General features: G+C 47.5%; 1 protein-coding gene across 7 annotated transcripts in view; it reads right to left on the bottom strand.

Annotated features, from left to right (window-relative positions):
* Window positions 1–313: 313 nt before the first annotated feature.
* Window positions 314–26934, bottom strand: part of GRAMD1B (GRAM domain containing 1B) — a gene marked incomplete at both ends in the record, with an annotated part of 75952 nt that continues 49331 nt past the window's right edge. For 3 of the 7 annotated variants that reach the window (XM_079545688.1, XM_079545689.1, XM_079545690.1), the window contains 17 exons: window positions 314–403; window positions 1129–1246; window positions 3166–3273; window positions 4668–4758; window positions 4995–5198; window positions 5596–5699; window positions 6332–6474; window positions 7717–7835; window positions 8714–8857; window positions 9184–9373; window positions 10025–10181; window positions 10659–10774; window positions 12613–12693; window positions 13189–13284; window positions 13440–13543; window positions 14439–14523; window positions 22809–22829. In XM_079545688.1, coding sequence (XP_079401814.1) covers window positions 314–403; window positions 1129–1246; window positions 3166–3273; window positions 4668–4758; window positions 4995–5198; window positions 5596–5699; window positions 6332–6474; window positions 7717–7835; window positions 8714–8857; window positions 9184–9373; window positions 10025–10181; window positions 10659–10774; window positions 12613–12693; window positions 13189–13284; window positions 13440–13543; window positions 14439–14523; window positions 22809–22829 — 1971 coding nt within the window. Of the gene's footprint in view, window positions 404–1128; window positions 1277–3126; window positions 3274–3599; window positions 3612–4667; window positions 4759–4994; window positions 5199–5595; window positions 5700–6331; window positions 6475–7716; window positions 7836–8713; window positions 8858–9183; window positions 9374–10024; window positions 10239–10658; window positions 10775–12612; window positions 12694–13188; window positions 13285–13439; window positions 13544–14438; window positions 14524–21201; window positions 21226–22808; window positions 22830–24969; window positions 24994–26934 lie in introns of all 7 variants that reach the window. The other 4 variants (XM_079545684.1, XM_079545687.1, XM_079545686.1 and 1 more) reach the window with 4 other exon arrangements.

Raw genomic sequence — 26934 nt, 5'->3', positions numbered from 1 at the left:
AACAGGCCCAGGGTAGCACACTTGGGTGCATCCCTAAGCGCACCTCAGTGCCAGGAGAGCACAGCCCTCCCATACACACACACACACGCACACACACACCCCACACTACCACTGAGACTCTCCATTTCAGCCAGTGTTGGAGGTCAGTCCTTCCTCTCGGTACATAGGCTTTTTTTTTTTTTTTTTTCCTCTTAAAATCTGTATATAATATATATATTTATATTCTGTATATATATTTATATATATATATATATTTATATATCCTATTTACACATATTGCACACCGTCCTCTGGCCTCCTGCATTCCTGCCTGTTAGTGGAAACGTTTCCGTTTCTCCTCTGGATCTGACCCGAAGTCCCGGGACCCGATGCCATTCTGGAGATTTATTAGGGAATCCTTCATCTGCAAGACAAGAAACGTCTCCAATGTGCTACCCTGAAGGTGACAGCACTTTGGGATTTCCTTCCTCATCGGTGCCTCCTCCATCCATGTAAGTATTGATACCATAAACATCTGTTTTTTGGGACTTGTGTAGCAGGGCTGGGCAACTGACAGGGCAATCAGGAGATGGGAGCCAGTGAGCTAACAAATAAGGGTCGAGCAGAGTGATGCACAGGGTAACAGGCACTCACCTTAGGGAACAGCAGTTTCTTTCATTTATGAACACCATTCCAAGCTGCCTGGTGTCTTAGCTGTTCTTGAGGGAATGGGTTCTAAAATGGCTGCATCTGTGCTGTGTAGGGCCTGTGCCTTTGTCCCTGTAAGCTACATACGACCCCAGAGTCAAGGAGAAAAATTCCGCATTGCAAAGTGTGCCAAGGTCTTTATAGCACCCTCTCAGATGCCAGAGACTAGATACAAGCTGTGTTGTCTAATATAAGGCTTTGGCCTTGCAGGATGTTCTCCTTGACTTGTCTGGATGCCTGTGAGATGGGTTCTCTATCTGAACAGCCCTTGGGACCTCCTGCCCAACCCAGTGTCAGAAGACTGACTTAAAGGGAGATGGGACAGAGGCAATGCACCTGATGGGCTGCAATGGTCTGTGTAAGGCTGAGGGATTGCAGGTGATGGGCTGGGAGGACACGGTGACTGTCTGCTCACAGTGCTGCTGGGATGTGTGGTCTCACCTGGTCTAGAAGCATCACAGACGATTTGATGATCTCACGCCATTTTTGTAGCTCTGAATCGTGATACTTCTGCTGAGATTCTAGTAACTGGGCCCATTCTGTCTGTGACTGGGGTAACCTGCCAAGCAGAATAGGAGCAGGAGTGAATCTGGGGAAACTACTTAGGCAAGGATGAGCAAAGTGGACCAGCAGGTGAGGGGGTGGTAGATAGCATCAGTGTCTGTTAAATCCTCACACCTGAAAGAAGTAAATTCTCTTAACATTTGCCTATCACTATTAACTTAACTGTGGTAATTACGAGCAAAGATGTCTTTTGCAGAAGAGCTGTAGTGTGTTGGAGCCAAATGCCTACGTGTCAGGGGGGCAGTGTGCTGTCACTGCCTGGGAGATGAGTACAGCAGGACGTAGCACCATGGCACTGATGGGGAATGCAATGTAGCACAGCTGGACAGGTAATCCTGAACAGTTTCCATATTTTGGGGGGTGGTTTTTTTTCTTGCTGTGTGAGTCTTAATGCCAGATATTCTTTATCTCTTAATTACTGTCTCCTCTTTTCAGGCCTAATCAATCCTCCAGATGCAAGCACTCAAGCTACTGATGAGATGATCCCCAGGACTGGCTGCCCTGAGCTGCAATTCAGGGGCTCAAGCAGGTGCAAGCAGTGTGCCTGGATAGCAGGTGGAGTTTGCCTGGGCTAAGATGAGGATAAATCTCCATGGAGCATAAAGATGTGAGGAGGAGCAGAGTCAAGACAGTTGCAGGAAGACTTCAGGGCATGTCAGGGCCCTTTTTGCACACTTTTCCCTGGAGAGGTACTTTGTTTTTGTATGCCCTCATCTAACTCTATTGCTTTGTCTTGGGCCTCACTGGTTTCTAAGGTAGTTAAGCTTGTAGATAAGCTTTTGTCTTCTGCTGGGTGTCTCTTCTTTATTCTCTTGGGCTTTGCTTGTCTGTAAAACAACTAAATCATTGCTTTGTCTTCAACTTACCTCTTAGAATCCCTCCTCTCTTAGCTATTGCCTATCTTATACCTCTTAAGCTTTACAGGATGTAGTGGAGATTTTCATGTGTCCTCCCTGGAAACTGAGTGGACAGCCTTCCTATGGCTATAACCTCTCAGATATGTTTGTTCTTTCTCCTAGTGCTATAATTTAACAGAGGTTCTTCTCTTAGCACCCACTGCTCATTTGCTATTGCTGACTGCTGTGTTAACTGCTTCAGGGATGCTCCTTGCCTTGCAGAGATTTATCCTTGCCTTGAGCCAGTCATGCTTCACCTACTTGCCTGGTGTGCTGCAGTCACTTGGTTGTGAGTAGCAACCTGTCCTGGTGATCTTTCCAGGACCTCAAGCTTCCCAGGAGTTTGAGTGCTTGCAACTGTCCTGCTCAAGCAGCTCCAAACGTGGATATAAAGCAATGACATTTCAAGTGTAACAATAAAAAGCTACTGCAATTTAAAAATGGATGCACTCTCAATCTCTAATAAATAGCAGTCTACTTCTAACAACTGTTGCTTTCTTTGTCTAAAGGAAGAGCATTGATTATACTTATATGTGGGATCACTCACTGTCCCTGCCAGCTGTAAGTCACACGGATACAAAGGAATGGGCAGGGGAGCCTCAGGGTGAGCATAGACTATTTCTGACCCAGCGGGTGGGTTTGGTGTAGGTCACAGCAACTACAGTTAAAACACAACAAAGTTGTGTGTACAGGGGCATAGAGCTAGCTGTAATATTGAACAGCATGTAAGTTAAATGCTATACTTAACTAGGGAGGGAAAGGGGGGAGGAAGAAAGAGAGAAGGGGAGGAAGAGAGACAGAAGGTGGGGAGGGAAGGAGAGAAAGAGGAAAGGAGAGGAAGAAAGAGGGGCTTTTCCCCAACAAGTAGCTGGAGCTAATTACCTGCTTCACCTATTACATGTTTCATCTATTACATACAAAAGAGAAACAATCTACCACATAGCCCTGAGCTTTGATGTCTCTAACACCAGCAGGAAACATGCAAGAAGATGTAAAAACAAAGGTGGTGTGACAGTACCTTTCCTGTAGCCGCAAGCCCTGCCATGCTGTGAGTGTCTGGGTGGTATACTCCAACATCCACAGTTTGTAGAACAGCATCATATTGAGAATGACCAGCAACACCAGGCTGCAAATAAAGAAAGCAGTCATTTACTGTGAGTGCTGCTACTCCACTGCCTGCCTGTCAGACCTGGGAAAACACCCAGGGCTTTCTCAAGGTTCCTGGGACCCAGGTCCACGCTGTGTGTCAGTGAGGATTTACTCTGAGTAAGGGCCAAGAAAGCAGAACCCAAAACTTCATCACATGAGGGAGATGTATAAGGAGGACAGATAGCAATGACTGATGCATCAGACTGAATGAGTGGACGTGCTGAATGTGGAGAAGGGGAGGGATACAGGAGAATAAGGAGGTTTAAAAGAAGAAAAAAAAAGAGAGAGAGAGAGAGACAGTACCTGAAACAGATCCTAATGGGAGCAGGGAAGAGAAAAGACGGAGTAGCTGCAGGTTAGAAACAGACTGACACAGAATAGGAGAAACTGGGCTGAGCAGAGAAGGCTCACAGACAGTACAGAAGATAAATAGCAGGGAGGAGGGCAGGAAGGAACAGTGGGAAGAGACTCAAGAGGGAAAGAACAAACTGTGGGCTTGCAATTACTGAACTTCAACCACAAAAAAAAGACAAGCTGTGTGGCTTTTACAGGCACCTATAAAGAGCATTCATGCAGGGCACTGCCACATAAAGGCACGCTGCAGCCAGCACTCCCCACTCTTGCTTTGTGCTGAAATGGGAATGCCACCACAGGATGTGCAAACCACTGCTTTCAGCACACAGGGTTAGCACATGGAGGGCTCTAAGCTAAGCTAGCAGCTTGCAAGAGAAAGTTTTTGTGCCTTGCCATTCACCTGTCTAACCACAGAAGGCAGCACCAGGTGCCTGCCCAAAACTGTCACAAAGGCCCATATTTCTCCAACAGCTCCGAGTTGTAGCTGTAAACTTCTGCAGCCTTCCTCCCCATAGGGAAAAAAATGCAGAAAAACTAACCCCAGTCTGCCAATCTCAGCCTCCTCACTAAAGGACGAGTGGATCCTATGAAAGAGTGACCACAAGTTCTGCTGTTCCTCCACAGTTTTAATATTATGCCTTCAGCTTCCTTAGCAATAAAAACACCTGCTGTACCTGGACTGCTGCTTTAATTTGTACTGCTTCTCAGCCCTGCCCAGCTACAGCTGCAGCACTAGCACATGAAAGCTACAGGCAGGCCAGGAGGCAGAGAAGCAATAACCACTCCTGCCCTTTCCACCTGAAGACTGAGTCATGGGAATATAAGGCTCACTCAAAGCACACATCCAGCAAGCCCAAGACTAGAAAGGTGGTGGCATAAAAAAAGACACAGACTGAATATGGTTTTTGCTGCTGATCTAGTGAGAACACTGACGGGAGCAGAGAACACCAGAAACATGAGAGGAAAAAATTAACGGCTGACTGTGAAGGCAGAGTTAAAATAAAAAACATCACTTACACAAAACTGATGACAAGGAGCAGCTTGGAAACGCTCTGCAGGTGGAAGCCACTGGGGCTCTCCTCAGGGATGTGCCGTGTCTGTGTGGAACCTGAGGAGACAGGTGTGTGTAGGCTATGAAATGCTGTCCCATGGAGAGGGCAGTGTTTTTCCTACGTTTTCCTACTACATGATCCTCTACCTTATTCAAAACAATACTCAGGGATCCACTGCTCTGGAAAGCCCAGGCTTTTCTCTCCATTAACTCTCCATGAGCAAACTTCCAGCTTGTCTCCAAGGCTTGTCCAGCTCTCCATCCCCAAGTGTGAGGGGTCTGTGGTTCCTTACCTGCCACGTGCTTGATTCGGTGAGCAACCTCCTCATCCGTGGGGGTGGTGACAGGACTCAGCACCTCCTCCAAGTGCGGCACCCGCAGATGGGCATGGGCCCGTTTCCTCCGGCGGACTGTTGATTGCTTGCTCACTTTCTCTTTGGGGGATTGTCTGTGGACCTCAGCCAGGTAGGTGCTCTCTGTTTTGGTCAGTTCACTTTCTGCAGTGACAACGAGGAGAGAAAGCATTTAATAGAAGCGGAACTAGCATTGCAATGATACAAACTCTGAGCTCTCTACTGGCACAGCAGCTGGATGGAATTCAGGTATTGACTGCTGGGGTATGAGATGACTGTGCCACAGTACACAGTACAGATCCCCCACACCTTCAGCCAAACCCTTACCCCACACTCATGTTAGAGAGGAGCTGATGATCAGCAGGTGCTGCCAGATGCTGGGCAGTAACTTTGGCTGACCCTATTTAAAAGCCTCTCTGAAGTCTAATCTGCAGGCCATTAGCAGCTACCACACCGTTACACTGCCTGCTTATAGGAGACATGCATAAGCTACTGAGAGTGCTGCTGTTGTTGCAGCAGCTCTGGTCACTGCCACCCTTACCTAAATGACGGAAATAATCTTCCAGGCCGCTCCAGAAATTCTTCTCAATGAAGGATTTTACCAGCCCCCAAGGCTGTTTCCTGTAACGTAACTCTGTGGAAACCCTGCAAGAAGGAGAAGTCACTCTCCATTTTCCTTCCAGAGGTTACATCAATTCCCAGTCCTTTGTCAATGTGTACATGAAAATCAATCATGCCCACGCTTATCTCTGGAATGGTTTCTTTCCTTTGTGTTTCCACATCAGAAACACCACATGAAAAGTCCTTCCAAAAGCAGGAAGGCTTCAAGAGAGCTTCCCCTGAGAGGATTCCCAACACCCCTGGCCATGTGCAGGCAGGCATATAGATTACTTAGCAGAGTGAAACACAAGCCCTACAGTTTTTCCTAATACCAAATTTCTGGTGCTTCACCGAGGCACAGCCTGCAAGTACGTCCTACTGCTTAGTGCATTCTGTTTGCTGCATATGGCAGCTGCTCCTGCAAACAACTGCTTCAAAGAATTCAATCTGCAGATCTCCCTGGCCCAACCACAAGTCCTCTGCAACAACTGTACTGTTTCCTCAGTGCTGCCACAACAGGCAGCTGCTCCATGCTAATTGTCTGCGACAGGAGTTTTCTGGCAATAAGGACACAAGGCTCAGTTCTCCCCATCCCTCCTAACGCACCAAGGGAAGCACTCCCACCCAAGGGTGACTTTTGATTGTCAGTAAAGCTGTTCATCCCACCAGAAGTGTACCTGAGTCGGCTTTTGTTTCTGGCAACACGAGTCAGTGTGTAGCGGTTAATGGTGTAGAAATAATCATGGTAGGGGACGTCGTGAGTTAGCACCTCTGCATCTATGACATAGCACTCGCTTTCTTGGCTGGCTTTGTACATTGTCTGCATAAAAGACAGCATGCAAGGCAACTATTAGTCTGGTTAGAACATGGCTTTGATAGATAGGCACCTTTACTAGCACTTCACAAACACAGCCCCGTGACAAATAGACCATGCCCATGCCCATGCCCAAGCCCCATCCAGCATTTTGCATCAGAGACAGTTCTCTGCCACATGAGGACCAATTCTGAGGGACCTTTGCAGCTGTTATCTCTTCTCACTGAACTAGTATCTAGCTTTTCATGTAGCAACCTGATCTAAAAGGAGAGCTGACCCTGCTTTGAACAGAGGTCCTTCAAATCTGAACACTGTAAGGATGCATCAGTCTATTTAATTGTTTCTGATCTGCTTCTTTATTTGTCTCCAAAAAGACCTCAAGGGGGAACAGACACAGTAACTGAAGACCCATAATAAAACTGTGGCTTTTCTTACAGACTCTTCCCACTTACCTCTGCGGTGAGGATACAGTAAAGTGCACCTCTGTGGCTGGCACCACATTCAGAATAAAATACCCCATGTCCTTGCTTGCCTGTAAGTGTGCCCTCTGCCCATCACGCTATCCTATCCTTTCTCTTACCTTCCCTGCACACAGTCCTTGCTTCTGCACAGCACACTTCTTCTCACCTTTGCAAGGTGGGATTCTCCTTCCCTGAAGCAGACTGCTGAGCCACCCCCATCTTTTCTTGATTCCCCTTAATATTCTCTCAAGCTAACTTACAGCTCTTATCCTTGATCACTTGAACACATCTCTGGACATGGGTGGAGGCTTTTGATCTCTGTAGCACCTACTGGATATAGGTAGCCCAGCTCTTCTAACGCACTGCAGATGCTCCCATTTTTTATTTTATTTTTTACCTTTTACAGCAGCCATCTAACTGTCCTCACCACTAAAAATCCTGATAGCTCTGTGCAGAGCTGTGAGACAGATGAGCTGACAGTATGTGACTGTTCTGTGCTGGGCAGCACAAAAACCACCACAACAGACAGAACCTGCTGCTTGGTGACCAACAGATCAGCTTTTGCTGGAAATATAACTGTCCTTTCCTTGCAGCACAAACCAGTGCGAGCTTAAGATCAGCTTTTCACATTTGTAGTGATACTGGGTAGCAAGTTAATACAAGAAAAATGTGTAAAGGAAAATGGATAGGGAGGATGCAAACGTGCAAAGCAGCATGCCTGAGGCAAGAAAGAAAATCACAGGTCTGTTTGTACAAAGCATTACACCAATGCTGCACTTTCACATACCTGTGTCTCAGTGACAGTGGCAGTTTTGGGAGCCAGAGGGTTGGTGAGGGTAATGGTGTACAAGATCACTCTGGTTTGATTGCCATTTTCTTCCTTCTTCCAGGGGTGAAAGATAATATCTGAGAGGAGAAAACAAGATTCCATCAAAGTAATTGAAAGGGATGCCAAGTCAGAAAAAAGGCATATCCAAATAATAACCAAGCTCAGGAGAGTATTTCCTTCCCCATGCAGAGCTCAGTTGCAGAAGCACTACAGTTCAAGTAAGTATGTAGGAGAGGTCTCCTGTACTAAATGTGATCACTGCAGGGACAAGGTGCGTCCTCTCCCAAGATTAGATGGGAATATTTCTGCCTGGAGCTGCTTTCAAGCAGCTCTGCCCTGAGCTTGCAGAGTCCTGCAAGTCTGCTAGTCTGAGGGCTAAGCAGAGCGGCTGCAGAAAGAGCCTCACTGCAGCATGGCTTCAGATTTAGACACCCACAAGGAACCACAAGTGTGAGGAATACTTTCCCCTCCTGCAGTGCAGGGAGAAGGGGTAGGCTGGAGTTGTTGCTCCTTTTGCTTCCTAGAGTTATAGGGAAAGGAGGACAGCAGTATGCCAAGGAATGCACTCTGTGCATCATCAGTCTGTGTGCTAGTGTCTGGTGTGGAGCTAGCTATTTTGTTGATTATTAGGCCTTGAACATAGGATCAGACCTTAGCTGACAGCAAAAAAAAACACAGATAAAGAATGTGATTCAACCATAAACTTACACATGGCTCTTAGACAATAAACCCACAGGGCTAAACAAGGCAGGTTCTGCTTGCTTTTGATTGACATCAGTACAGATTACAGCAGTCCCTCAGCAGCATTACCCAGTGCCTCTATCATCAGCCACACTGTGCTTCCAAGGGATGTGCTCTAGAGCTACACCATAAGACCCTGCTTCTATGCAGACCTCTGCAACTCACAGGGAGCACAGCCCTCATCAGCAGCTGGGCTTTGCCAGCAGCAGCTTACCAGAGAACCGGCGCTGTTCCATGAAGTCCCTCTGGAACTGGGAGTCCGTGAAAAGCAAGTCATACAGTTTGTCCACGCTGAAGTTGAACACTTCATTCACATACTGACGGCCGTTCAAGTCCTCATAAAATGCCTGGACTTCACCTGTGGGAAAACAGGCCCGCCAGCCCCACCTTGATCCTCTGTGCCAGCATCACAGGCTGTGCTTTTACAGGACAGTGCTTCACAGAATGGAATTGCTTTTATCCCTTTTTCTCCACTGATCCCAGGACAACAGCAGGGACATCAGGAGGGGTAATGGCAATTTTTAGGGACATTTTCCAAATACCCACCCCCCCATAATCACTTCCTGCAGTCTAGACCAAGAATTCTTTGCATCTGGAATTTAAGGTCCAGAAAAGGAATTCAGTATTTGCTGTCCCAGTCCCTCCATGGAAGAGACAAAGGAGAGCACTTATGGCACTGCATACCTTCATCATGGGTCTCAGACGAGTCGCTGAGCTCAGTGGGAATGTCTTCATTGTCATTGAAGTCCAGGGAAGGGGAGTTCACAGGGGCAATGATCTCTATCTTCTCTCCCATGATATTTGCAATGCCAAGGTCTTTTTCCACAGGACTCTCTGCTACCGCCTCCTCCTCTTCTGGTAGCACCCCATCAAACTGCAGCGAGGACAGAGCACAGTGAGGGCACCACCAGCAACTAGAAAGTGGGGATTATTTCTGACAACTATTCATATCTGCATATTGTTCATATATTATCACACCTTTGAACATTTGGCCTCTCCATGTCTGGAAATTAAATAATGGAGAGGTGAAAAGTTACCACGTGGTACTTGTATAAAGCACATGGGTGCATTAGATCACATCCTCTCAAAAAAAACACATGTAATTCAAGCTTGGGATATACACACTGCTTTTCATTTGTTCAGACAAGTGCACAAACAAGAGTTTTTGTGCTCCAGACAAGTACTACACCAGCTAGGAAAATCTGAGTTCAGGTTAGAGTTAAACAAGGTGCACCCTGCAGCTCTGCTAACAAAGTTGCCCACCACTTTCACCACGCTGCAGGCAGAGGAAGAATTGTAATTCCTTTATCTCCAATTCTCCATTTCTTTTAACCTAAAACTGTAAGTGGGGAAACAGCCTTGCTGCTGGGAGTGCAATGTATAGCTTTTAGGTCAGGCACAGCTTGCTTTCACCCCCTCATGCAAATGTCAGGAGCTCCAAAAGGATCTCACAAGGACTGTGGTTGCCAGTGAAATCCCAGAAAAAAGGACTAATGATGCCATTGCAGTGGAGGAAGACACTTACTGAGGCTGGTGCTTCACTGCTCCCTGTGGATGTCAGAGTGCTGGCAGTTACTGATTTCTTTGGCAGCTGAGGGCTAGCTTCTGGCTTGGCCTCCATGCTGCTTTTTGAGGAGCTGTCATTGACTTCATTCTCTTCCACGGGAATTTCTTCACAGTAGCTGAGACGCCACAGAGAACACAGGTTTTTATGTTTACACCTCTCTGTACAGCTACAACTGGACACACAGAGCAAGTAAGAATATTTCTGTGCAGTCTCTAGTCTGATTGGAAGAGCAGGGGAGATCAAGCCCAAACTATTCAAGTGTTTATACACAGACTGACAAGCATCAGCACTTTCTGACCACGCAACATGCTGACTAGCCCAGTGAATGGGACACTTTGGCACATTTACAGGATCGCTCATCTAACTCAGCAAATGGAGAAGCAACTCCTTTCAGCTCCTACCAGTTTCTAGGAGGAACTGGTACGCTTTCAGCTTTTTAGCCATTACACACCTACTGCCACAGAAATATTTGGCCAGAACCCAAAACCTCTCAGCAGGGACAAACAGCAGTTCGACATGAAATACTGAAGGACTTTTGCTCTCCTGAAGCCATCTTTTCTTCATCACAAACAGACACCATTCCCTCACTCACCCCATTGTGTTGAAATCATCATCTGGAGGCACATAATCTTCATCATCGCTGGTCAGACCCAGCTCATTCCCATAACACTGGTGGACAAAGTGCCAGAGCTCCTTTGGGCAGAGAGGCTAGAAGAGAGAACAGAGATTAGGGTACACTTTCAACCCAAACGACTAAACCATACTGAATACACCACGCTTACACTGGGACTCACACTGCCAAGTGCTAATTTAGCACTGTCTAAACAATTTTCATGTTTGACTCCTGTTGCAGGTAATGGCAGTGAGCAGCACTGAAGATTAGGATGCCCTTTTTCCCCAGCATGAGGCTACACCCAGAACAGCACAAGTAATGTGTTTTCCTGCTACTACAATGCTGTGCATGTAACCATGCAAGCAGTAAAACACTGCTTTCCTCCACATGCATTCTTCCTACCTCCTACCTCTTCTGCTCCAAATAATGTCTCCTGCTATGCCAAAGCCCAGTGCATTAGGAGATTTCCTTCCCTCCAAGTCTGCTTAAATAAAAGCCACCTGAAAACTACAGAAACCAGGAAAACTATCTAGAGAAACATTTTCTGCTGCAGTTTAAAATCAAGAGAAGTTACTACTGGGAAAAGCCTATATGTATCTCAAGTTAAAAACAGAAAAAGAGTTAACAAGACCATTCACAAAAGCCCAACTTTTCAGGGATGCAGGTCAGCCGACTGCCATATGACTGCATTCTGCAGCTCAAGAAAAGGGGCAGAACTCGTGATTTAAGTACGTGGGACATAAGTGAAAGAAAACAGATTTTCACATGTGAGAAATGTATGACCAATGACAAAGATTTCTTGGTAATGATGGAAAATAACCCTAGGGGACTTTTTCAGAATTGCTGGCTTGAACTTGTTCGCACAGTTACTGTACGTGGTAAGGCAGGACATTTTTAAACTAGTTCCTAAAAGTGGCCATCAAAAATGAGAAAAAAGACTCAAATGAGAAATTTTTATCCAGAATCAATTTCTCATTCTGTTTGACCTTCTTTTCACATACACTCTCTATAATTCACACGTCCTGTCAAGAAAACCACACTCGGCTCTGTCGCTCCCTCTCCTGCTAGGCACTGATCCCACACAGGGACAAAGCACTCTCTAAGTGTTTCCTGCCTTGATCACTCCATATCTCAGTTCCCATTCGCTATGACTTTGAAACCAAGGGCACTAAATTTTGTTATGAACTTCCAAAGGCTGATTAAATTACAGCATATGGTAGCAACAGAAGCTGCCTATTGCAAAGTGATCCCTTTGCACACTAGATACTACCCCAACCTCAGGACAGGGCATTCTGGTACACGACAGCTTCAGCCTTCAGTACAGTGTGAACTTAAGCCCAAACGTCTCCAAATGCTGGCAACCCTGTAAGATCAGCTCATAAGTCTTACTCGTGCAGTAAAGCCAGAAATACTCAATGGACAGTGGAACAGATACTCAGACCAAATATAGTATATACAGTGATTCTAGCACAGCAGGTGCATTTTCCCACTTTATTTTAAAATCCAACCCACTGAGCCTTTACTCAATGCACCCCGCACCATTCTCATTCTAACTGGGGATGCCCTTTACACTTCTGAAGCACAGACATACTAAGAACACTGTCTGTGTGCTGAGTTGTCTGTGTTACAGTTTGAACTGCTTTCTTCTGGGCTGTAATTTGATTACAGAGCTGAAAAACCCCTCCGAGGCTTCCACACCTCAGCAGGGTCAGAGAGACACCCACTGCATGTACAAGACATGCCTGTAGGTAGACAGAATTCAATGCAAAAAGAGATATTTGCACCCACAGCAATGTCCCTGCTTCATCTAAACACACGTGCTTGTTGCCATTACATCTTTTAGGTACACAATTAGTCCCAGGAATTGTGCTTCTGCATAAATACCCCAGCTGCCTTTCATTCCACCCCAATGCTGAGGTGCTGGCCTCAATACCTTGTCAAGGAGAGCGTTCTGCCAGAGTCTGAACATCATCATGTACGTCCTGTCTCGAGCCCCAAAGGAAGTAAAAAAGTGCTGAATGGGAAGAGATGGAAAGAAAAATCAGTTCAGAAAAGGCCCTCAAAGAGATGAAGAAAAACACCTCTTTGGATCACTTCTCAGAGACAGTGCACAGAAGGGCTGAGCAAGCCGTACAGCACTGCCACTTGGTTCTTGGGCACAGATACAAGTCCACAGAGCCTGCATGGCATGGCTGAGTGCCTGTCGACCAACAGAGCTGGTCTGAGCACAGAAAGAGCTCCATCAGCTAAGGTATACTGTATAACCCAGCTCTACTTCCACAACACTCTGTATAGGAGCTACATACATGAATTCCAGACTCAGCTGAAGCCCAAGGTCTGCAGAAGCTCTGCACCCAGCCCTTTTCCATTCGTGCTTTCTCCCATGCCCCATGAACCACCAGCAGTCCTTTCCATTCAGAAAACTCCCATGGAGGTGGTGCTAACTCCATTCCCCTGCCCGTGACACCCAGAAATTGTGGCCCCAGAGGTGGAGGCTTCCAGGAGGTACCTTTTCAGTGTCAGTGCAAACTTGGATGGCATTAGGAATGAGCCGTGCTGTTTTTTCCTTGGTCATCGAGCAGATATCCTTCAAGCGAACTGTCAGCTACAGTCAGAGCCATGCAGAAAGGGGAAGGCAGAAAAAGAAAGCAGGTAATGAGAGACACTGGTGAGAAGGACGACGGAAGGAGTGCTTTTAAAGTTGTCAGCAAATATACTGACGTAAAACACATGCTCAGTGTGCCAGTCAGAGAGCCTTACCAGCGTCTCCCAGCGGAAGATGTTGCTGTAAAAGCAGATCCAGTTTTCAGAGAGGTAGAGGCGGCCCTGCAGGAGAATGTCTCTTTGTAGCGCACATGAGTAATCTGCAGGTGAACAACAGATGGTAATTAAAGAGCATCGAGATGAGGAGGCAGGACAGCCTAAATGTGAGGCTAAGCAGCAGCACCAAGGGAAGTTACTCAACGTAATTCTGCAGAAAGTCAGTGCAAAGCCAGAAGGAGCTGGACCACAGCTGCTGCTCTGTCCACTGGGTTGCAGTTGCAGCACGCTGCAGACCATCTCTCTTAGTGACACACTGCCTTGCCCCATTAGCTGGCCATGTGGTAGCATTTTATGAAGTACTTCTAGATTTTAACCTGGGTTTTCCTTCTCACCTTCTAGTGTCGTTGCTTGTTTCTCTCCCAGTTTCAGCCTCCTCCTAAACAATTTCTAGTCCTCTGCTAGTACTGTGCATACTTGAGCAGTATGAGACATGGTATGAGATCATCAGTTACATAAGATAAAAGAACAGATGCAATGCAGCAGACAGTCACTAATCAACTGCAGGACCAAAGCCTAAATGTATTTAGGGAAGGCAGTGGTGTGTGAGTAGGGAGCACTGGAGACGTACAAAAGAGTTCAAAAAAAGGGAAGTTCAGCAGTGTGCACATTGAGACACACAACCCTGACCAATGGAGGAAAGAGCTCAGACACTAACAGTGAGATCTGGGGAGCACTATGGAGGAGAACACGCTCCTCAAACCATCAGGAGACAACACTGCAGCCGATACCAACCAGCTTTGCTTTCCGTGAGCCAAACAAATGACATCCATGGGAAAGAGTGAGGAGAGGGAATTGCCTGTGGACAGGAGACAACAGGCTTGCTCCATGGTGGCAGCCTCTTAGGACAGGGAAATGCTGCATGTACTTGTGCTGCTTTAATCCTAAAACCACAGGCCTGCACAAAAAAAGAGCACTGCACAAAGGGACTGTCCTTACCTACGATGAGGCGCTCCGTGTCAGGAAGATGTTTGAAGAGTTTCCTGAAATCTTCATTCCGTTGTTTGTAGGTCGGACTCAATACCTGCAAATAACAGAGAGCCTGTTAAAGAGAGGGGCAGGCATGAGCATGGAGAAATGGAGTGGGAAAACAGGAACACCTTGATAAGGAAAAGGGGGATCCGATGCACTTACAAAGCATGAGGCCAGGAGCTCCCATCACAGCAGACACAGATGGGAGGATGTGGGAATCATTGCATTAAGTGAGAGGAAGAGGAGAACCTGACTTGGAAGAATAAGTACAGCAGAGAAGGTCTATACTTTTGTCTGCAATGCAGAACTGCATGGGAGCTGTGACTGCAGAGAAAATCTCTTCCTGCCATCATACACTGTCCAAGGTATGATACATGCTCAGTTCTAATGCATCAGTTAGCTACCAGTGCCATGAACAGCAGAGCAACCCCAGACAATAGGAGCTTAAGTACAGCTGCAGCCCTGACACAGGAGCTTGAGTGACCAATGTCACCAACAGCTCCACAGTAACGCAGTCATTCCCTTTCTCCTCCCCATCAAGTGCTTCACCTGGCAGCCAGTGAACCCAGCGCTACCTGCTGGCAGAGGGGGAACGTGGTTGCAGAAGAGGTTTGTGTGGGGGCTCAACCACATTTTTCACTTATTCTGCAGACCTCATGGAAGGCACCAGAGGAGGCCGTGCTGCTGGCTGTGGGGAAATCAGGAGCTGGCTTCTCTCTGGTCTTTACTGAGCTTCATGCAAGTCTGTCCCTGGGCCTACAATTCTAGCCAAAGACCATCTCCTAACGCCATGCACACGCTGACAGCAGCTCAGAACAGCCAGAACATCTTCTGCAGGCAGAGCTGATTTAAATAAAGGCAGGTGCAATTTCAGGAGGACTGAGTATCTCATCAAATCTCTCATGCTTCATCCCACAAAGGAATGGCAGAGCAACCTGGGGAACCCTCCCTTTCCTCTCAACAATCCTTTCCTACCTCCTCCAGCTGCAAAATACAACTCTCCCAATGCAGAATGGTGGGCACACATCTGAGGGCTCCCCCAAATTAGTCTGATTATAGCAGATTCTGTTTGAGAAAAGGGGGAAAGAGGGCACATATAGTGGTGGGGGAAATACAAAGATTGCTTAGCACTACCCTCTCAAAACCATCAAATGGTGTCAAAGCCAAGACAGAACCACTCATAAACATTCCCTCTTCCACACACCAATTCAATGAATTAGAAACAGCATTGTTTCAACATTATTTTAGTACTTCAAATACATGCTCCAGCCCTGTGTGCCCAAAGGCACTTACTTTTGAATAAATAAAACCTACAAACCAGCAATTGACAGAAATACGATTTCACTCACCAAACTGCTAGCCTGAATATCTGGAAAAGACCTTGGACAGAGATGGGCTCCACCAAGAGCTTAAACCCAAGATTTCCTGGGACCAGCAGAGAGGATGTACAAAGGAGGTGCGAATAAGACTATAATCAGCCCTGAGCTTTGGGTTCATTGCATTATAGCAACCAGACTTAGCAGTATGGTCTCCATACGGAAGAGTGCTCCACTCCCTCTCCCACTGTCTGGGATGTTCTGACCTGTCCAAAGCCTGTAGACACTTCTGCTTAGCAGAACTTCTGGTACAAACACTTCAGTTTAGAGACACTCACAGCTGGAATTCCATCTGATCCATTGCAGAGAACCTCTTGGAGTAGGTCAGCAAGCCCCTCCAGGTCCCACTGCAGATATGGGAGTTCTTGATCCAGTATGGGATGCCAGAGAACCCCGCACTCCAGCAAGGAATCCATGGTGCTCCCTCAGCACTTGCACAGCTCCCCGTGTTCTCAGTCAAACTCTGCTTTTCCTGTTCCTGCTGTCACCACTTCTTGTTTAGATTCAATGTCGAAAGAGATTCAGCAGTTTGGCAGGAGTTTACGTGCCTTCCCCTGCTTCCCTGCTCACATTCAGGTCATCTGCCCCAGCGGCCTCTGCAGAACTGAAAGAGGACTCCTCCTCCAGAAGACTTCAATAAAGAGGCTCATGAGGATAAGCGTGGTAATGGTTGAGCTCCTCTCTTCCAGTCTTCCCAACTTGTTGCTGAGGGTATCCTCTGAAGAAGGGCTGTAAATATGCCGACAGCCCAAGCAGCTCTGTGCAATGCCTTGTCTGCAGCCCTGACGGCCAGCACTGCCAGAGCTGCTAACTAAAATAGTTCCAATTGCCAGCACCCTGCCAGCCCAGCAGTATTCACAGATCTAGCTGCAGTTCCAGGACGGTCAGCAGCTCAGAGACTTCAGCTCGTTGTTTGCTTTTTTTTCCCCTTTGAAAGCAGAAAAGCAGTTATTCCTCAGTGCCCACCGCAGGCTCTCCTCTCCTGTCCCTCTCGGCTCTGAAAAGCAGTTTCAGTCTCTGTTTCTGTAGGAAGGAGCGGGTGTGGAGATACCGAAACCACTCGCACATGCTTTAAGTTACTGTGGCTGGGTAATTCTGTGGGCCAATGCCCTGCAGTAACCCAGGCTGGGCCCTGCCTCCCAGCAGATGTTTCCTGTAATGGAAAGTTGCTGGACAGAGTGTGCTGGGGGAGGCGTGGGGGGGTGAGGGGGGCCGGGGTAAGGAAAGACCAGCCTGCAGAACATAGTCATGATGAAATCAGCCATCTGAGATGCACACAGTTAGGACTTCAGGGCTCAGCTGCTCCTGCATGCATTACTGAGCCCCTCCAAAATGGGTCTGGGTTCGGTGTCACCTCATCAGTTGGGTCACTTTGGGAATGAAGAGCAAGAGCTCCTTCGGGCACCAGCAATGAACTCCCTGCAGGTCACAGAATCACAGAATTGTAGGGGTTGGAAGGGACCTCCAGAGCTCATCGAGTCCAACCCCCTGCCAAAGCAGGTTCCCTACACCAGGTCGCACAGGTAGGCATCCAGGCAGGTCTTGAACATCTCCAGAGAAGGACTGCTGGAGCACAGCTCCCTGTATCCCTCTGCCCCTCACCTCCACCCTGTCCATCTCTTTACTCAGGCACAGAAACACAAAGGAAAAGTCCACACCAGCACTGCTCAACTGCAATGCTGTCTGTGGAAACAAGAGACAAGAATAAGGAAGAAACAGCCTCATTCTTCCAAATAACCTGTGCACACAGCTGTCTCCAAGCAAACTAACAAACCACTGGAAAGCCACAGTTTCAATGCAGGGCCAGCAAGTGCAGGCTGCCCACAGACAGGGAAAAGCACCAAGCTGCTCGGGTGCACTACAGAAGCACTGCTGGGGCCTGTCGCCATTAGAAGGGCACAACCATCAGTCACCCCAAGACACAGAGAGAGCAAAGCGATTCCTGCAGCCTAAAGAGGATGATGTACCAGCACTGCAGACAGCCACAAGCTATCTGCTTTGTTGCACCGGATGTCCCTCCTTGCTGCAAATGACTCACGGGATTACTTCTAGCAAACCCCTCAGATTACACACCCACCATCCCTGTGCCAGATCTGAATGGCACCAGTGATCAGATGAGCTAACCCGGAGGTGGGGACAGCAAACATTAACTCTTCTGCAAACAGAAAGAGACGGGACAGGATGGCACTGCGAAGGGTGGAGAGGAAGACTCAAGGGAGGAAAGGGGAGAACAGGGCACCCAGGGTCACATCTTGCTGATAATACACTGAGAAATACGTGGGAAATCTAAAGCAGCCACTGCTGGGGGATGGGACAGCACAGGGGAGTTTGACAGCGCAAGAACTGAGAAAGAAATGGTCTTGGTACAGCATGTGGCACAGAAAGCAGGTGGGTCAGGAGAGAGACGGCATGAGGCAGGGAGAAAAGGGGAAAGGAAAACCTTGACTGATCTGCATGAGTGATGGATTTGCACCTAACATTTAAGGAAGATTTACGTTGCTTCTGGACAGAACAGAAACACGACTGGAAAGGCCAGGATACACAGTGTGCCTGGGAGAGAGTTCCAACCCCAGTGACAGCAGGGCTGCTGTGCTGATGAATGCCAGCAGGGAAACTGACCACCTGTCCCACAGCTTCTCTTCTCAACCTGGTTTGCTCTCTGGGGCCTTTTTTCTTCTTTTTCTTCTTTTCTTTTAAAAGTGATTGAACAACACAGGGAGAAGCTTCAGAGTAACCAATGGCAGCTCGTGGTTAGGAAGTGAGTTTGAATCTATCACCCCATAAGCTCGCACCAGAAATTCATTGCAACTCAGTGCCACTACACCACAGCAGCCATGCTGGGCGCAGTGATCAATACATCATATCAAGGCTGAAGGGAATGGCCTGCAAAACCACCTGAAGGACAGTGAGTTAGCAGTGCTCCAGGAACAGCTGGATGTGCGGTGATGGAACCCAGAAGCTGACAGCACTGACAGAATGCACCTCACTCTCTCACCATCACGCCTGGATTTCTGCACTAAATCCTGCTGATAAGATCGCTGTTTCTGGTCAGACTCAGGCTTCCACCTGCCAGCTGGCCTTTTCCAATGTCTTACCTAAAATAGTGCTTACTTTTCTTTCCAGCAGCTGAGAATTCCCCTTCACTCTGCTATCTGTAAGGTCTCCAACAGGGCGCTGCTTTAAAGAAGTCAGCACACCGACTCCACCAAAGGCTGGTTTCTTACTGTGTTCAGCCCTGTGATCATCTGACGTAGTCACAGACAGACTGCACAGTCAGGTCAGCTCTTTACAAGACCACACTGAGGCTTGTCCCTCTGTTCAGCTGCTTCTCCTGCTGCCATTCCTCCTGCCTCCTTCACTTGCGTCCCTGCCTGTTGCAATCCTCAGTACAGACTGTGCTTTCCCAAAGACAACTTTTCAGACTTACTATTTAAGAACAGCTAAAAAAGGCAGTTAGTGTCTTCACACTGTAATTTTCCCATTCAGTGCCCTGGGATGGTCCTGCACATGGGTGGGGAGGGTGAGACTCAGGTTAGTTATAGGGAGAAGCTGTAAGAAGGCAAGAATGCAAGCCTGGTTGCAAAAGAGTAGGCAGGTGAAAGGGCTGGAAGTAGATAAACACAAAAGAAAGGAGTACAGACTAGGGCTGTCCTTGAGTTCTAAACATTAAACTGCGAACAAACCTTGTGGACATATATATACAAATAAATCTTCCATCTTCCCCAGCGTCAACTGTTTAACTTTCACAGTCATCTCATGCTCTTTTCTGGGGATGTTCTGTGCTAACTCTCCTAGCACACAGCAGCCCCAGATCTGGGAGCAGAGATGGGAACTTACAGAAGCAACTTTCGCTACAGAGGGGCAGACATGAAACCCAAGTGCTCCTCCTCCCCCAAAGCCCAGCAAGAGAAGGACAAAGAGACTATTTTCTCTGTCAATAAAACGTCTCCAATTTGCCTCTAATTTTAAGGACTTGTACTGAGGGAATGATTCTTTCTGGTGACTTGTGGAGCTCCTGCATCCCACACTGTCAGCACAGCCTCCTCCTCCATTTCACCAGGGAAAAGGGACGTGAACTCCCCACTGCTAAGCACGTCGGGTCTGCAGAATAAGTCACATCTCTGTTTCAGTAAACAAAATTACAGAGAAAACTTGTTTGGGAAGCTCTGTTCTTTCCTTAAAAACAGATTTAAAAACTCTCTTAAGAGTAATAAACCAATCAATGATAATTTGGCACGCAGACGACTCAAACTGCATCCTGATGGATGAGCACAGATGGGTGAGGCACTGCCAGGGAGCTGCAGTCTGCACGAAAGCAATTCCTCCAGGCCAGGGGCTCCATGTCTGACGTTCCCCACCAAAGGCAGGAGAAACACCTCAGCGACGTCTCCTTGCCACGGCTCAGCCAGCCCAGAGATGTTTGCTTTTCCACCATAAGGGCACAAACACAAAGCAAACCCATGGAAGTTGAGTGCATTCATTCCGGTGCTCCTTTTCTAAAATCTCACAGTGAACCTGACCAGCTCGTACTCATCTCTGGAAAGCAAAGAAGAGAAAGCACCAAGAGCACGGAAGGACAGGTCTCTTGCCACATCAACCCATGAGCTTGGTTCACTCCCTTTCTCCCACTTGTCAGTCTGGTAGGGATGCCAATCCCAAAAAGCACTGCTAGGATCAAGAGGAGAACACGCAAGGGCAGAAAAGTTGGTAACATATTAAGGAAAAAGTAGAAAAATAGGAATCTGGGAGAGAGAAAAGGAAAGCTTCCAATTGGCAAACAGGGGCATGGTGCTACAGAGACAAAAAGACCAGTTAAAAGCAGCAAAAACTGACGCTGGCATTCTGACCAGTGATGCTCTGGGGGGCTCTGAGGGCCGTTTGCTCTTTGAGGCAGGGTCTGTACCTTTGGTCTGGCACCCAGGGCCACCAAAGTGACACACGGAAAGCAGAGTGTTTGCTGCAAGAACACAGAACTTCTTGTACAATGGAAGCAAGGGCAAGTGAGATAAACAAAATGTTGAGGCTTCACAATGGGGCTGCCTCTACAGATTCATTTCTAGAGCTGCTCTCAGTATGGAAAATAAACAGAGGAATCAGACTGGTCCAAGTGCCAGAAAAATCCTGCTGGGAAGGAGCTGGCAAAGAAAAGAAACTCTATCGAGGAGAAACATTAGCAAATTTTTAATATTAATACTGCCAATAGGATTTAATGCCTTCCTGGAGTTTGCAGCCCATCTGCGTCTCCACATTGCTGCTTTTATCTGGCCAGAACGTCTCTACTCACTAGAACATGTTTTGTTTTCTAAAGGAAAATAATTGTGGGGCGAACCACAAAATATGCAGCCAGTGCTTACTCTCCGGATGTACTGTCTCTCATGCTGAAAATATATGGAGGAAAAACAAGAGAACAGAAAGATAAGATAGAGAGGACACAGAAAAACGAGAGACCCACAGAAGCAGACCACAGCAAAGCATCGTGCAGCAGGGTGTGCATCTCAGCAGCTACAGCCTGACTCAGCTCTTGTGCAACAGCAAAAGTCACCCTGAGCCATGGCCATGGCCTCCATGTGCCTGGCTGGGCTGCCTATGTGCCCCAGCTGCCTCTGACTGCCAATTCTCTGCCAACCTGCTCTCCTGTGTTTATCCTCCTCTCTTCATGCTATTGTCTCCATGCCACTATCTGTTTTTCTGAGGTCAACTCTTGCTTGTCTGTGCTGCTCTCTACCTTGCAATCTGATTATCCACCTTGGCTCTTCTTTCCAGCAAATGGAGTTTGCAGTGATGTTGCTGCCAAGAGGACAGCTGTTCTGTGTTCACACATCTCTCTCTCCCCACTGCAGCCCTCCCTACTAAATTTCCTTCTCTTTTTGAGGGAGGCCTGCCCACTTCCTACCAAGAGCACAAAGAATTCCCACATCAAACCAGATACATTTGACACTTGGAATAATCGGCAAATAGGATTTCACCCCAAAGACATAGCAGACTTATCACTTACTGAAGCAAAAGGAGTAAGGTGCAAAAAGAAGACAAAACCAACAAAGCACCTTCTCCTTTGCTGGTAGCAAAGAGCACGCTCCACCAGGAGCCCCTCTCTGATGTGTCTGTCCAGTGACTCAGACCCACAACCCCAGACAAACTAGAGCTGCTGTTAATGCTGACAAGACCTCAGCCTCCTGCCATAGTGCTTCCCAGCCAGGACACAAGATGCCACAACTACACAGCATGGTACCTAACCAGCCACACGAAGGACTTTCAGACAAGGCAGAGAAGGTGAAACATCCTGGTGGTGGTTATTTGAAGTCTGCCCCTCGTGCCTGTGTCAGATCTGAGCACATCACAGCAGCTAAAAGCCCTGATTCTCCTGTCTCATGCTGCAGAAAGGTGAGGATGCTGCAGAACGTGGAGTGACTGCTGCATTTTGCTGCAAAGGCACTGCGCTGCTGAAAGCTGCCCTGAAGAGCCTGAGGGTAGGGTTCAACCATGCAAGGTGATCGACTATGGGAATGTGCAAACCACCAGCTGTGTGCCTACAACACTGCTACTCATGCTCGCAGAACAAAAATAAGATTGAGGCAGAAGCAAAAGATAAACCATCTTTGCTTTTCTGTGAGATCAACAGAAGGTAATTCCTCTCTTGCCCCGCTCCACCCTGAGATGCAAAGGGTTTGCACGATGGCAGCTCTGCTTGTCACCACATCAAGACCAACTCTCATAGGGAACTGGAAGGTACAGGATGTAGAGAACATCAGAGGAGTGACTGGAAGGACGAAGCTTTTGCTCCTTGTCTCTGGCACCCTTTCCCTTAGGATGTCAGGTGTCCTTTGCCAGTTCTGAGCCATTTCCATCTTTTCAGAAATGGTCAGTATGCCCCACTGCCACTGCAAAGCCCCTTTGCACCTTCCCCCCCACCCAAGCACCCAGCCCACTTTCACCCAGGGACAAGAGAAACAGGAGTACTTACATTATACCAACTCTGGCTTTTCTGTAAGGACAAAATAAAAGAGAAGCATTAGTTAGCACAGAGATCTTAGGATCAAAAAGAAAGATGGACAGAGAAAGTAGGTCCAATCTGGCTTGCATAATTAGCGAAGTGAAAGTGAGATTAAACAGGAGATTTCAGTGAATTTCACAGCACGGTCTAACACAGCTATTTCCAGTTACAGAAACAAAGATCAAATCCAGGAGCAAGAATCTATAATAGGAAACAGTTCAGGCTAATGTGTGCATGTCCACATGCACGCACACGCACACAAACCTGCACACATGCTGCAATCCCTTTTGCAGAGCAGCAGCGCCCACTAGCAACAGAGGAGCTCATCATAATCACTGCCACACATCTCTGGTCGAGGCTTTATTTTCCAGGCCTGCTGCCTAGGTTGGGAATATCACATTGATGTGAACAGACCTGCTGCAAACAACAACCCTTGGAGAATTCTTGGAATGCAGGGAGACCTTTTTACTCACAGCAGCCATCAGCCAACGCTTTCGGTAGTATTTTAAATTTTAAAAGGGAGACACGTACAGAGACAAGAACATTGCTGAAGGAAAGCAATAGAAAAGCTGAACAGAAGAAAAAAAAAAGACTTATTTGCAAAATTTTAGCACACAGTGTTTTGCATCATCTGCACACGTACATTTTCGCCCTTATTACGGCATTTCAGATGGTTTCAGGACAGGCCACAAGTCACAGTGGAGCATCTGAAAAGGTTCACTCGGCTTGGAAAGTCACTCTTGGCCATTTTCAGCCAGAGGTGCAATTTTTCAGCACAGAGGGAGGAAGAAACGAGCCTCACACTCCCATTCCAGCAAAGCTGGCTTTCCAATGTCAGGACACAGAGCAGAAGCATCCCCACAGCTGGGGCAGATTTAGCCCAGAACAGCAAAGCATGGGGCACCGCAGCCTTATGCCATTAGCAGTGCTGAGCCATGGGGCACAGCATCAGCACTGCAGGTGCCAGCAGCCCCACAGCTCCACCTGTCCCTTCCTCCAACCCACAGCCACACGTCTGCATGGCACCCGGCCGAGTTCTGCTTAATGGACAAAGACAGAAGCAGTGTCTCACTGCACTTCTTTCTTTGAAGACACCTCGCTTCTGACTTTGGACTGGGAGTATTTTCCAGTTTTATACCCCATCCGGGCTACAAACAAACTCATCTCAGACTTTTAAGGGAGTTTGGGAAAGCTGCACTCAGAGAGCTAAGTTCCTACTGCCAGAAACACAGAAATCAGCTGTGCTGGGACAGCCCACAGCAGGAGCAAGGACATTCATCATGTTTTACCATAAGAAAGTAAGTGCAGAGCGTGAATGAGAACAGATTGGAACAGAGATTGCTATGAAGACATGCTTTGCCTACACTGCTCTCCACCCTGCTCACAGTTTCCTGTGCTCCCTGTACACCACTGCACCCAGCTAACCTCCCCAGCACCTGGATCCCACACCCAGCTGGCAGCCAACCCTTCCAAGGACTGCTTGCCACCTCGGGCACTTTGGCCAGCTGGGAAATCATCCTGTTTACTGCACTGATCTCCAGCGAAAATCCCCACAGTAACAGGAAATATGTCACAAAATAAGCCACAACAATTTGACACTTGAAAGAGCAGCACTCCTAAGGCCTCTCCCCAAACCCAGGGGAAAAGATATGAGCTGAAGAGCTGAATACACACTAAGGCACAGTAACTAACCTCAGGAACCTTCTCTTGCTTGCTACACTTCCCCACACTTGGCCATACCCTCCATTCATGAACTGTCAGCTGAAATTGTCCTTCTCTGCAGGGGGACAAGGAAAAGTCCCTCCAGTGATGGCTTCTCTGCAGCATCTTCCCTCTTCCACACCTTTAGATGGATACCCAAGCCTCATCTTTTGCTTCAAGTTTTCTAAATGTGAGGAGGTTCCTTCTTCCTGTCATCTACCTTTTACACGTAACAGACTACAGAGAGTCCAAAGAAGAGCAAAACTAAGGTTCTGTGATAATCTGACTTCTTAAATCCAACTTCAACTGCATTCAACTTTAAAAAGAAAAAAGGTTTATCACTGAGTGTCAGAATGTAGAGGGCTGCAAACTGTGAAAATCAAGAGACAGTACAGCAGAGGGGGGTGAAAAAGGAAAAACATATTCTTACTTTGAGCAGGTTAAGTCTGTCATACTGGAAAAAGAAACCATAAGCATTAGAACAGAAAAAAAAATGAAATAAAGCAGGAAGGGAGGAAGGGAGCTGCACACAAAAGTGGAAAAGATGTCACTGGTTTGCAGAGGTGATGCTGTGGGAGCAGACAGCAGAACGCAGAGTTACGTGGTGGCTGTAACCAGGAAGAACTTTGGAGAAGCTGAGAAAAATGGGGGATTTATGAGCCTCTAACGACTGTAAGGCTGCCCCTGAATCTTCATATGCTAATAATCCTGGATTTGCTTGGAAAGTTACAGCTTTACAGTGCAGATGGGAAGCGGTGGATCACATGAATGAAGTTTGGCTTGCTAGCTTGAAGCCAACAGAGTTTCCATCTTTTAGCACTACTGGGAGCAGGATCACAATCCCTCCTACATACTTCTGCTTCCAGAGGAACAGAAACATTCTGCCAAGTGAATGACATGCCATGGGCTATAGATGCATCACTAAGTCCATTTTATAACCAGGGAAATAGGGGCACAGAGACAAGGTGAGGGCACAGAACTCTGAATACATTCCACAGCCCTTCCTCCTGGTCTGCATACCTCCAGATCTACACTGTTCAACTCCCTTCTGTATCCCTGTATCTCAAATAAATTGATGCTCTTTATTCTCAGACTCCTCACCTCTGTTCAAAATGAGCAGAATACCTAAAGGAGGATTGTGCCACCCAGCAGGAGGATCAAATGGGAAGACACAGCCAAGCTCTTCTCAAAACTGACACTAAAAGGACAAGGTGCAACAGTTATATGCTGCAGTAGGGAAATTCTACTTGGATAAAGCCTGTTCACAGCAGGAGTGGTTAAGCACTGGAGCAGGGACCCAGCAAGGCTGTGATATCTCCATCCGAAATGCAGAGAAGTCTCTGGGCAACTCAGTCTAACCAAATCAATCCCATTTTGAACAGGATTTTGGACCAGAGACCTTCAGATAACCCCTCCCCACCTAAATGGCTCTACAGTCTTCTGAGTCTGCATTGCTACTAGGTATAGGCAGTAGGAAGAATATTGAAAGCTTTGCAACAGAGATGAAATCACTTTTTTCTTTATGCAAGAGCAAGAGAGTTAAAAATACGTTATCCCACAGTTGGCAGCAAGCAAAATCCCTTCATTCCTTGAGCCCAGAAAGCTGTTTCAGGAGCAGCAGTGTTCCCCCAAGGCTGAGACAGGCTTACAAATCATCTGGTCCACACCACGGTGGTGGGTGGCAAGGGAAAGCAGCTCCAGGAAAGGCCTCTTACAGATGCAATCCAGTGCTTAAAAACTCCTGGTGAAGCGCTCCCTCTGATGGCAGCACTGCAGCACGGCGATCAGCGCAACAGACAAAAGAGGGCAAGGGACTTCAAGCAGAGCTGTCAGCGGTTGTATAAACACAGCATCAAACTCATGGGCTCAAGCTGTTTCATTTCATCAGCGAGACAGGTTGGAAAATTAAACTCTTCTTCTTCTTGCAGAAGAAGGGGGGGGAGAGAAGAGACTGAGAAAGGAGATTTTACCACGTGCGCCCCTCCTTTCTTTGTTCCCAGCCTTTCCCCATCTTAAGCAGCTATCTTTGTCATGTGGGGAGAGACAGGGAGCTCACTGCACCTGATTCTCTCCTACCAAAAAGAGCTGCTTTGTGGAGCATGGGGTGAGATTCTGGCTGGGGCGGGGGGTCAGGGCAGCTTTGATTCAGGCTGGCGGAGCCCAGGACCCCCTTCTCTGCACCTGCTTTCCATGTACCAGCACTCACCTCGGCTCCATCTTCCTTTTGTTTCTCTAGCTGTTATAAAGCATTTCTTCTCTCTGCAAGCTTATCACAGCAGGAATACAAACACATTGCACACATCACTCCCTACCAAGGCTCTTCCCACCTCTCCTCTGCTTGGCTGAGCACCTCCAGCCCAGCCCAGCCTGCCCACATACTTCTACTCACCAGCAA

The sequence above is a fragment of the Tetrao urogallus genome, assembly GCF_951394365.1.
Source record: "Tetrao urogallus genome assembly, chromosome: 22".
In the NCBI taxonomy this organism is placed as follows: Eukaryota; Metazoa; Chordata; class Aves; order Galliformes; family Phasianidae; genus Tetrao; species Tetrao urogallus.
Note: the sequence above shows the minus strand (reverse complement) of the source record. Positions and strands in the feature narration are given on the sequence as shown.